This window comes from Neolamprologus multifasciatus, chromosome 4 (assembly GCF_963576455.1).
Source record: "Neolamprologus multifasciatus chromosome 4, fNeoMul1.2, whole genome shotgun sequence".
In the NCBI taxonomy this organism is placed as follows: Eukaryota; Metazoa; Chordata; class Actinopteri; order Cichliformes; family Cichlidae; genus Neolamprologus; species Neolamprologus multifasciatus.
Genome location: NC_140442.1, coordinates 16,049,443 through 16,062,477, shown reverse-complemented (window position 1 = coordinate 16,062,477; position 13,035 = coordinate 16,049,443). Strand labels below are relative to the sequence as shown.

The 13,035-nt window shown below is 38.1% G+C and overlaps 1 protein-coding gene across 1 annotated transcript; it reads right to left on the bottom strand.

The window, feature by feature from the left end:
* Positions 1-745: 745 nt before the first annotated feature.
* On the bottom strand, positions 746-10,584 carry LOC146520132 (sterile alpha motif domain-containing protein 9-like). The gene is made up of 3 exons (XM_085155902.1): positions 10,399-10,584; positions 8,246-8,309; positions 746-7,713 (listed from the first exon to the last, which is right to left on the bottom strand). The coding sequence occupies exons 2-3, from the start codon at positions 8,247-8,249 to the stop codon at positions 3,098-3,100; spliced, it is 4,620 nt and encodes a 1,539-aa protein (XP_085012028.1). The 5' UTR covers positions 8,250-8,309; positions 10,399-10,584; the 3' UTR covers positions 746-3,097.
* Between the last annotated feature and the right edge of the window lie 2,451 nt (positions 10,585-13,035).

Sequence of the window (13,035 nt, the reverse complement as noted above, 5' to 3'; positions counted from 1 at the left end):
AGCAGTTATGACATGTTGTGATTTTATCACCCAATAAAGGAATATTTGATATATCAGTCTACTCTTAATTTTATCAGAAACAGTTTTCACAGCTCGTACATTTTCTTTTTACACATATATGTAGGCATTGAGCCAAATTTAGTAATGCCAACACATTAAAAGAACAATATTTGTCTCTTATATATAATACATCTATATATACACTGTCAAAGATACTTGTCTTTGAGTGAAGGTGATAAGAAATATAAATAACTGCAACTTGAATCTTTACTGAAGTTCAGTATTTGACACAGAGTTCAAGTTCAATAACTAATAATGATTAATAAAATAATAACTTTAACATTGGCCATATTATATTTACATTACCAAAGTGAGATGACTTTAGTCTCATGAACAACATAAGCTAATTGTTATTTACTAGCTAATCTTACAATGAGTGTTCAGTACAGAAATGAAGCCCTACAATAATGTTTTTACAGTCCCGTGGTCTCAGCCTCAGATACTTATCAAACCAAACAAAGCTCATATAAAAACAAACAGATGAACAAAAACAATTTCTCCTTCATTTCTGTCAAACAATGCTGTAAGAAACGTTTCTAGCAGTTAGTATCATGGTTGCTAGGCAACCTGAGCAGCAGAGGCTAGACCATCCCATTTTACAAGCCTCGCACTTCCGGCCTTCTCAGTCTTCGGAGGACCCTGGCCCATGTAGACCGTGAAGGCTGGGTCCTCCTAAGGAAGCAGCCCCTGAATTTGGACACAGCCTTAGAGTGGAGATATCTTTGGGGAGGTATGAGGGGCTGGCATCAGTCAGTGTGGCAGCCTGACCCCGAGGAGTAGGTATGAGGGGTCCCATTTTATATCCAGGATACACACGGGGGTAAAAGCACCAGGGTGGTCCTGCGGAGTCAGGCAGAGGGGCGTAGCAGCATCCTCTGTCCTCACACTCGCTCTGGCTGAGCAGTTTGTCCCTGCCACAGTCAAACCGACTCTCTGGGGCCATGGCGCATTCACTGCCTCTGGAAATATTACATTTCTGGGATCTTTCAGGGTGTATATCCCGACTTGAATTGTTCTGTGGCTTTGCGGGATTATAAACAAGTCGTCCATGTGCTATGATGTCATGTCGATCATCATGAACTGACCTAACCTATCGGGCTTCACTGGTGAAAGAGCAATTCATGAACAAACAAGCTAATAAAGAAAATGCGAAGAGGAGCACAGCTACAGTGAAGTGAGACAACAGACCCATCGTGCACTGCTCAGCTAGTTCATATGTGAGCAATTTTAAAAGGCTTTTATTTTGGAAGGCAAAATCAGACTGACTTGACATGATATCACTGTGAGGTTGGATGCTGTTGATCTAGGCTGAAATTATCCTGTGGAAACAGGCAATTTTCCATTTAAGAGCATTCTGAAGTCATGACATATAGGCACTGATATATGGGCAATTTGAAAGGGCCATTACTTTGAAAGGCAAAATCAGACTGACTTGAAATTGACATGGTATCACTGTGAGGTTGAATACTGTTGATATAAGCTCCAATTATCCTGTGGAAACAGAATTTTAACTTTTAAGCCCATTATGAAGTCACTGAAAGAGTAGTTCAAAAATGAAAATTCAGAGGGCTTTTACTTTGAAATCCAAAAGAAGATGGCTTTGATATTGACATGGTGCTACTAGAGTACAAGGGTGTGTCATTTGGGTCCAACATTAGAGTGTGAAATCAAAACAAAATGATATTTGTTATTGTGTACTTAATTCACTTGAAGTTGTTGCTTTTATTTTGAAATCAAGTTTGGGGGCTTTTATTTTGAAAATCAGGCTTCAGGAGCTTGTATTTTGAAGTCAGGTTTCAACATCTCTTCACGTAATACTTGGAATACACAGGGAATGCAAAACAAATTGGAGGCTGGCTTGACACAAGTAAAATATTCAGTGGTAGAGTGCGTAGTAGTTGTTTTTATGTCACTTTTAATATACAGTATAAGATACACGGACTATGTGACCAACTTAAAAATATTCACATACTTGAAAAAGTATCAGTCCAGCAACCTCTGATGCAGTGGCATCATTGGAAGCCATAATCCAGTTAAGTCTGCATTAAGAGCTGATAGTGATTCCACTGTGACACCACTTTAGTTTGAGTTGAAGTGGAGATGTCAAATTGAGAAGCAATGTCAAAGAAATGACACCAGAAAATTATAACTGGAAAAGGAGTTTAATGTATTCAATTTCTTTTTCTTTACATACTTTAAGAACACGCGGACAGCTGCTAATATTGCTATGCATGTAATGGATTAGGTTGTGAATGGTCTCCCTGAAGTCAAGTCATACATTCAACCTCAGCCTTCTCCTTTCCTTCAATTTTGTTTTTCTGTTTAGCAAAAAACAAGAAAAACAAAAAAAAAAACCCACATACACAAATATGAGCCATATTTGTGTAAACTGATTTTACCGTTTGTAAAATCAGTTTACAAACAGTCAGAAGAGATTCATTCAAAATGAATTTAAAGCCAAGTAAAAATAACAAGATAACAGAGGAGTTCAAAAAGAAAAACCAAGATTGCATTTAACAAGTTGTAGAATACATTTGCATTATTATTTGCAATCTTTTCAGATTCAGAGAAGTAGCAGTATATTATACTCCTACTCAAGTCACTTTTTTTCTTTATATAGCAAATTTAAAAAGAACGATTTTTAAACCAAGACTATCCCAAAGTGGTTTCTAGGCTAGGCAGATGTTATAACAATGCACGTATACACAAAATACACAGAATACAAGTACCAGTTAAAAATTAAACTGACGCAGAAATACAAAATGTGATACTCAAACATGATAAAAAAAAATAGATGCATAATGAACATGACCAGGTTAAATAACATCATAACCAAACAAAAACTGTGGTAAATTATTTTTAAGCCCCTTCAGCCTTATTTTTAAATTAGCTTTAAATACATACACTAATATAATCATGTTTTAAGTTGTGTTTCTTGACCAAATGACCAACATAAGGCTTGTGTGTTTTTGAATCATGATCTGTAATCTTTTCTTTCCCTTTGTAGTAAACTGGATTCTAGTCAACAGACAGCAAACTATTTTTTCACAAGGATATTGCAGGCAACGGGTCCTTTGAATGTGAACCCCAGGTAAAAGGTGATATTTTCGTTACTATGAGGCACTGAAGGTACATATAGAGGCAGGATATGGAACTTCCTTTTTTTAGGCCCTTCAAGATAAACCACTCCATCTTCAGTCCACCCAGAAACCCGCTTCAGCATTATGGCAATTTCTGGCATCTTCCATGCCTCACCACTAAACCATTTCATACGTTTCTCAGAGACTGAGAACCACTTGGTGATTCTTTCAAACTTTTTCTTGTGGACAAACTTGTCCAATCCATTCCCACTACCCAGGAAAAAATGGGTGTAAAGCCTTCTCTTCCGCTGAGGAATGTCTTTCATCTTGGTCCTGTAACCTTTTTCCAACTGTTCAACTGCTGACTGAACAATTTCATATTTGGTTTCTTTCTCATGCTCACTGTTGTCATCCTCTGGCCAGAATAGCAATGTAAGCAAGAACAAGGCACTTGGCAAACATTTCCTTTTATCAGATGGAAACTGACAACAAAGTGCCTGCAGATCTTTCAGAGGAGCTACCTTTTGATTTTGTGGTGACAGACAGTTCAGAGAAATATGGGCCGCTATGTAATTGACAATATCCCTTTGACCAAATTTGGCATTTAATGGATTGCTGGGGTAGAGAGAGAGGATACGCTCTAGAAGACGTACTGCGTCCTTCTGATCGATTAGCTTAGAGAGGATGGATGTTATGTTGCCACCACCAAAATGATAGATGATCATGCGTTTTTGGAAAGGTGTGAGGTTGGCTGGGATTGATTTACTATGCTGTAGGACTGCAGTAGAATAAGCTTCACTGAAGTACTTTCCATACTCAGCAGATTTTTTTGACAGCCATATCAGTGGATGGCTTATTTTCTCCTCTGGACTCTCAGGCGTCTCATCTTCATCTGCACCAATGTCTGTCTGGAAGTAACTCAGATCTTCTGAGATCCACTCCAATGCATCCTGCATTGTCTTATGAAGCTTTTTCAAGCGGTCATGAAATGGTGCCCAAGCATCTTTAACTTCTTCTGGAATGTAATCTGTTAATAGGTACTTCATACATTCTGCATGGCCATTGGATCTATTTGCAAACACTTGCAATGACGAGATCAGTTTGAGCAGGCTGCACCCAACTTCAACTTCAGCAAAAAACCCTGAAGTGTTGACATTTTCCATATCAGCATCAGCTGCTCTTTCAGATTCCTGAAAACACTCAAGTGCTTTCAGTGCAGTTTCTACAGCATCTGCTGTGTTCTGTGCTGTCTTTCGTACATTTTCGATTGTTTTGCATTTTGCTTGGAACCATTTCCTATATACCTGCCCCTTTGTGTCAAGTATATAGGAGTTGTTGGGCAGCTGTTTAGCTGCTGTCTCTGCCCAGTGTTTAGCTTCTTCAAACTTTTCATAAGTGTAATGAAGACGAGCAAGTTGTTGTGCAAAGAATGGATCATTATGGAAACGCTGGAACGCTTCTATGAGCAACTCAATTGCTTTGTCTGGGCTTTTCTCATTTCCACACACATGTTCAATGAAAGGAGAGAAAAGGCTATCATATTTATCTCCTTTGCTTATCCTGGATCTCCGAATGAAAAGTTGTCTCAAAAATGTGTGATACTCATCCCTTCCAAATCTGTGCTCGAAGAGCACATCCTCACTGAGCAAATCCATTGCCAAGCTACTTTGGGTTTGTTGAGGACCCAGAAGTTGTTGAAGAATTTCTTTTGCAACAAGTGGGTGGATGATTCTGATTGATTCAATGTGTGTCTTGTCATCTCGAAGGTGCAAGAAGACTAGCTTAGCCTGATCGCTGAGGGATCTCTCAAACCCATGCCGGCGAAACCTCTCCAAATGAAAGGTTAAAGCAAGCAAAGCTTCACAGTGCGATTGAGAAATGAAAGAGTTTTGAACATACGTGTTCAGCAATGCTACATAGCTAATGAGTCGAGTGACAATAGAGTGGTGGTCAATGCCTTTCAGCAGATGTTTGACAAACTGATGAACATAATCTTCATTGAATCCTTCACTCATCAAAACAAACGTCAGAATGAACTGAGGTTCATATCGCTCTTCAAGTTCCTGCCGTTTTCCAGCAAACTTTCTCTTCTCCTGATCAGATAGTTTATGAGTGACAGACACATTCTGTAAAGGAGACTCCTTGCATTTTTTCTCTGGATCATGGGAACGTCTGCAGCTCAGCAAAATGAAACACAGGGTGCCATACTGGATTTGCTTAACATTAATGGCAACCTCTAATTCATTCCTGAGATCATCTAGATATTCTTTGTCTGAGTCTTCAATGAGGAGCAGCACAGGAAGACATCTCTGTGGATCCTTTTCTTCATATTCTCTTAGTTCAACTGCATGTTGTGCAACAACAGAAACTGGATATGAGGGCTTCACAACTCCACACCTTAGACTTTTTCTGTTGTTCCACAGCACTTGTCTTGCCACAGTGCTTCCACCACTTCCTGGGTGATGGTAGATGTTTATGATATTCACTGGAGTCTGGTCTGCCTTATATTTCAATGCATCGTTGAGAAGTTTGGAAGTATCGTGATAAGCATCTCTTTTAATGACCTCAACATATTTGTTCTCAGCAAGCCAGAAATTCAACCAGGTCACTCTCCCACCACGGTAGAACTGGTGTTCAATGTTTTCTTTTTCTTCATTGATGAAGTCTATACTTGTTTCATCACAATGATTGACCGTCAGAATCTCCAGTGAGTACATCTGTTCCTCTACTTGTGTTTCGAGAAGACATATCCCTTTCACAAAGACCGGCAAGTGTTTGGTGACACACACTTTTACAGGTTGTATATGTTGCAGAGTTGCATTAATGTGACTCATTTTCATTCCAACAACGCTGTACTTGTCTACAGCTTCTTTCCCACATGAACCCTCTGCAAAGCTTTGCCATTTCTGGAAGGTTTTCTCTGATTCACAGATGCAGATGATGTCTTCATGACCTTCCATGTCTGTGAAAAACTCATAGAAGGTGTGCAAGAGTGGTTTCTCAACTGGTGATGCTAACAGAAATATGACCTGGAATGTACCTTTTGGCAAAACCTCTTTACAGATCAAAGACACAGACTCTCGGAGTAAAGTCATTTTTGTTTTGATCCAAGTCATTTCGTCACATGAAGTTTCATTTCCTTTGAAGTCACTCCGCCCATTGCAAAAGATCCAACTAGTTTGATCAAACAAACGCAGGTGGTTTGTGAATTCTTTGATGGTTGTGCCAGCAGATATTCTGTAGCTCTGCAAGAAATGCATGTTTGCAGCACGGTACTCAAGGTATCTACTGCAAAGACCTGACATCTTTGAGTCTGGGTCAAAGTCGAACACGCAGAAAATATTCATGTTAAGCAGCCAGTCGATACTGGAAAGGTCATCAGGTTTGAATTTGTTTGTTATGAGTATGAACCAATTTTCCTTTTCAATGAATTTCTTACCACTGGTCATCAGCATGGTGAGTTTCCTTCCAAGGTCTTGACACATTTCTGGAGCAATAAGGAAATGACTGTTTTCTGCTTCTTCTCTTTGAGCATCACGATCTTTGACTCTTTGGTAAAAGTCACTTAGGTCCTTGTCACTCACTGGCTCCGTTTTTGAACCCACTCTTCGCAAAATCGTCTCTTTCTCAAACTCTACTTTGTTTGTTGATTCTTTGAAATTTGGCAGACGAACTGCATACAATTTGCCCTTGACAATACTTATTGATGGCACAATGTCAACCTCTACCACATATCGTTTTTCTGTACTTTGTCGATCCATGACCTCAATGAACCTTGGCGGTCGCACACACTGGCGTATGTGCTCTTTGTCAGAGGAGAAACTCCTTTCAATGTAGTCCAAAGCATCGACATAAATATCCTTGTTTGCTACAGGTATACCAATTATCTCGCCATGCACATATCCTCCATCCTCCTTGCTGTCCATCACACCAAAGTGTATTGTGCCATTTGATCTGATATTCATACAACCAGTTGCAAATTTAAGAACTTCTTTGGCAAACTTAGCTTGGAGTCTTGTGCGATCCAATGTAGCAGCTAGAGCAAAGGACTTAAATTCATGGCATGGCGATATCAGATTAAAAGCACCTGATTCAGGCTGCAGGATGCTGTGTTTTACATATAAGAAATCAATCCCTTCTTGATCGAATGGTCGTGGTTGGCAGTCTTCCTTTGAGATCAATACGCAAGCCAAAGCAGCTTGTCTCCCCTCAAAGACATCTTGATCTCTCTCTGCAGTTTGTGCTGGAGTATCTTCACTTTCTCCTGGAAGACGCTGAACTGATTTCCGACTTCTCTTTTCCTCAAAGTCATTTTTATTTGCATAGGTAGGTTTTTTCTTCTCTTGAAATGTGTTTCTAAGCTCGTCTCTTTTCTGAATAATCAAATGAGCAGGCCCCGACTTCATGCAAATTTTTGTTTTTAGAAAGTCCTCATCCAGTGCAAGTAGGATTTGTCCATCTACTTCTTCTTCATAGAGTCTTTCTATGTACTGTTCCTTTATGCCAATCGATCTTAGCCAGTTGCTTACTTGAGATCCAGTCCAATTTTTGAGTGATTGCTGAGGTATGTCAGCTGTGAGAGAAAAAAAAAGAAGATTTGACTATGCATAAAACAGTTAAACAAGTGCGAAATGAGCACTTACCAACAAAAAAAGTTATTGGATATCCTCAGCAACTTACTTTAGCATCACTGTTATTGAACAGAAGTGAGTTTGAGACTCATCACCCATATCAGACTCCTTTCACAAAGTTTAACTAGACATGGATTCGTCTCACCCCATATAATGACAGCTCAGAAAAACAGTAGACAGACAGCCTACCTAAATAGAAAAACTTTGCTATCTGGGTACACTCACTACAGATGAACAGCAGCCAAAGTTTTTGAGGTGACTCAAAAACTTTGGCTGCTGTTGCGAATTATTTAAGTGACACATATGCTTTTTATTCCTCATTTATTTTGAAGTGTTGATGTTAATCTAATATGTTAAAACAGAGTGTACAAAAAAAATTTGTACACTTTCAATTTTAATTAATATTTTCTATTTTAATTAGTCAGAAGAAACCTAAAAATGTCATATATGCAAATAAAAAACAACTTTACTCACCCATGATTTCTTTTTTCTTTGGTCACATTACAAGCATTCCTTTTTACTTATCGTCACCTTCCATCTGCCAAAAAATAGACACTGTCACAGGAAGTCCTGTTATTTTTGTGGTTCATTTATGTTTTACAATTGTATCGTGAACCCTTATATCTGGAATTGAATATAGCATTAGTACATGTTATCTTTCCTGTTACCGTTACTGTACCAAGAGCCAATTTCCTGAATTCCATGCAAGACACTGTCAATTTTTTACATTTAAAAAAGACATTTTTTTACAGGAATTACAGGATCTTTGAGGCAGAATACTAGATAAAACAACTCTTTACAGTGTTGTTTGTATAATTTATTATTAGACAGTACTGTCCAGTAAAATTAGAGAAGCCCCAGCTGTGTAAGCAGGTCCATGTTAATTTTCATCCAATCAACATTTTTTTTTAAACACACACACATTTTTATACGTGTGAAACCCCTCAGACTATTTAGCATAAGAAGCAATAAGAGAAAATCAATAACAAAAGTTATTTCTTAAGAAAACATTATTAGTTATGCAATTAATATAATCTAAAGAAAACATGGAGGGTTATTATTTTTGGAAAGTTACAGTTAACACGCATATTTTGTCAAGCAAAAATCTATACTTTAATACAACTTGAAACTTTAGTTTTCAGTAATTTTGAATAAACATTATTTGTTTTGCATTCATTTGGTGAAACCAGTCAGGGCCATTTTGACCTTTTGATAAAAACACCAGGGAGCCCAGAGTCTAAATTTGTCCACCATGCCCTTGGTCTACCCGATGGCTTCTCATGGTAGAACACGCCTGACACATCCCAGTCAGATGCACGAACCACCTCAAATGGTTCCTTTCAATAAAAAGAAGTAGCAGATCTACTCTGAGCCCCTCCCAGATGACTAAGCTCAGTCTCATTCTTTGAGACACCACCCACAGCTCATGATCATAGGTGAGGTTAGGAATGTAAATGGCCCGGAAATCTACAGCTTTACTTTCATACTTTCACTTCACCAAAACAGAGCAGTACAGGATCACATCACTGCAGATGCTGCACCAATCTGTCTGTCAATGACCTGCTCCAACACCCATGTGGAACAAGTCCGACTACAGCTCTCAGGCACTACAGGCAACCGTAGCAAACAATTTTCCTCATGCTATGCTCAGGGCATGCTGGTATGTGGACAGGGGTAGCAACTAGTTGCCAGCTTACTATCTTTGTTTTTGGACTGAAGAAAACACAGTTTTCCAAGTAGACCTTTGAGCCAAACATTGGACAGTCACATCCCCATTCTAAGAGTAAGTTTTCCTTACTCTTAGGATGATCATTGCTGCAAGGGTGAAACGTGTGATGTAGCAGCATCAGATGTTCTTTCCATGTGTGGCATGACCAGGGCATGCCTAAACTGGTCTGAGTATTTCAAAAACCACTGATAAACTTAATGGATAGGATTTCTTGAAAAAAGATTTCCAAGGTAAACTTCGACCTTAGGTGAAGTTAACAATAATAATAGTTTAGATGTCTTATGCGTATCTTAACTCTGACTCACTAAACACGTAACTACCTACAAGCAATTACAATTTTTCACATGTTTATCCCCATAAGAAGACTGCACAATATGAGGTCAGAGCAAACGAGTTCAGTATATTAGAATCATATTGTAGTGCATTAACCGAATAACTTAAAAGTACAGGTGGTTATACAGGAGAAGACGTGATTTCAAACTTTCAAACTTCTGGCAAAGAGGCAAAAAGCCATTACAGTGGTCCCTCGCTGTAACGCGGTTAACCTTTCGCGGCCTCGCTGTTTCGCTGATTTTTTTATTTATTTATTTTTTTGTGCAATTTTGCATGATTTGTTTGTTTGTTTGTTTGTTTGTTTGTTTGTTTGACGTTGTTGTTGTTTTTACAGCACATTGTTTTGCGTCCTGATCGCAAAGGTACCTGCGGTAGCACCCAAAAGGCAGAGGAAGATGCTAACCATGTGTATTGAGGGGTTTTACAGCCTTAAAACATCTATAATAATTGTAAAAAATAAAATAAATAAATAAAGCTGGCTACTTCGTGGATTTCACCTATCGCATGTTATTTTTAGAACGTAATCACTGTAGATCTACAAAATATGGAAAGGAAATTATCTTACCTTAGAGAAATGCCGACAAAAAAGAAAAACAGTCCTTTCTCTGCTCCGGACTGCAAGCTTACAGAGGTACAAAGAAAGAAGAGCCGCCTGTGATTCAGGCCCACTGTTATGTTGTTTCCAGGGCGTGCCAAGGTAGTTGTCCCCTACAGAATTAGTTTTACCTGCGTCGGGAGCGCGCACTCGGCAGGGAGAGCGGATCCAGTTGACTCCGCCTCCATTTCAACCAACTTGGTTGATCGGTGTCGTGACAAGTGCAAACAAAACGTGTTTTGTTTTTGGAGAAACAGAACCTAACCTATCCCATGAAGGGATTTTTGGTATTTGCCAAAAATTAAGTACAAAAAAATGACTGTATTTAAATTGCTATAAATAATAGTCTGTCAAACATAAGTCAAACTTCTCTTTCATAAATAATATAAGGTAATTTTGAGATAGAAAGAACCTTCTTGTCACAAAGTATAAGCTGTGATCAGTTTATGGCAAAATCACTTTTATACGTCCCTTATTTATTCGGATAAAAAGTCTCATTGCCATTAAAAATGTTGTTTTCAAGGGCGATCTGGCCAAGAGGTCAGCAGAAATTACAAGAAATAACATCAAAGTTCAATATGAAATTTTAAGTGGTCAAAAATAAGTTGCCATACATTTTTTATGATTTGTTTTTAAATTACAGAATGCTGATGATATCCTGTTATGAATCATTGTGACGGCGTAGAGCATCGTATTTAAAAAAAATACGTGTCTTTTAATTCACTATCCATGTTCTTTTATTTGATATATTACTCAATATGGTTTCTTGAAAATTTGAATTTTGAAAAGGTGAATTTTGACCTTGGCTGCTAACAATAAAGATCGAGGTCAAATGCTTAGCTCACCTAGGTACTCACGTCCCCCAAGGCCTAGTATATTGTTGTGAAGCTTGAAGACAATCAGTAAGATTAGACCTTATAAGGCTAGACTGCTAACAGACACAGAGAGGAATAGAACATTTTTACATTCTTCCTCCCACCCGACAACCAGTAGCAGGAGTCTAAAAACAAAAACCTCAGGGATGAAGAGAAGCAACAAAATAAATCAACATCTGAGCAGATAAAAAAATGTGGCAACCACAAAGCTTTTAAAATATCTTCAAAAACAGAAAAACTGTATCTACAAACACATTGTGCAGTGAATTCTGATCACATTAGTTATATTTATGGATGTGTGATAAATTAGCATTTCCTTTTTTTTGTCAATGACAAATGTCCTTTTCAATTTTATTTCTTCAGTCAAGCACAAGTGGCCAAACAACTGGTAATATTAAAAATTAGATTTCTTAGGTTCCAAAGAAAGCTAGAGCAAGTGCTATCCAAATGGGGAAAAGGGCACTGGGTGAACTTATTTAGCCTGAACAGTACAAAGCATGTTATCACAATTAGTAACCTATTTGAGTCACACCTTAGTTTCAACCAAGGAGTGACTGTTTACATAATTCAGTACCAGCAAGCTGAAAAGAGTAACCAAAGCTGGTCAGGTCAGTTAAAAATTAAAACTTACACACTGGCAGAATACTGTAAAAGCTTTAAAAAGCTATTAAACTAATTTGTTTTATTTTCATAAGGCATCTTTTAAGCAAAACATAAATGCACTCATGTTTACCATTCTGAAATAGAGCCCAGGTTGGGTTTCAACAACTACGGAGGGTGAATATCCACTGCATATGTGGAGGAGTGTGTTTACAGGACAGTTGCTATAAATAATGAAAGTGACTGACTGCTCACAGAGTAAATTCTTCGGATTGGATTATTCTCTGTTGTCAGCAGTGCCCTGAAGGACAATACAAAGTAGCACAGGTCGCTGATATCTGCAGGTTTCCAATGACATTACTGATGGTCAATTATGTAACAGGTAAAAACTAGATTGTTTTTCATCTAATCAACTAATCTAAGTTACAGTAAGCCTAATAATATTTTCTTCTTCTCCTGTGTGTAAACCCCTCATACTCCAAACACCACATGAAGCATTTTACAGGGTAGTACCCAGTACTTGAATTCTTTATCGTCTTTGAGATACACTACATGGGCAAAAGTACTGGGCCACCTATAGGAACACTTAGCCAAGAAAAACTACATCACGAATATCAAGGTGAACAGTTTTTGTGCTGATGATAATGCCAGAGGACTTTTGAAGCTCTGCAGTTAAGGTGTCAGCAAAGTATTGGAAAGATTTATGCAATGGTCTGCCACTTTGCAATAACACTAAAAGCTGATTGTGAACTGTCTTCCTTACTAGATATCCCACAAACCTGTTGTGGGATATCTTGTTGTTACTTGTTAAAAGAGTGGCATCCTATTACAGCACCACACTCAATACAGTGAGCTCTTTAGAATAACTCAGTCTTTCAGTAATATTTGAAAGGTAGACTGTATGGCTAGGTTCTTGTTTTTATACATCTATATTAAAAGATTAATAGGTGTGACCCAAATCTTTTCTATGTATCTAGTGTGGCTTTTTTAAGTTAACATTTCAAAATATAAAATGTGCACATAATCTGACACTGATGTTCTCATCTAAGAGTAAACGGGCATCATTTCCTTGAATTTAAAGCGCTCAGTCTGCAATTCTTCTGGGATAAACTATATTTGAATTTTATTTCCT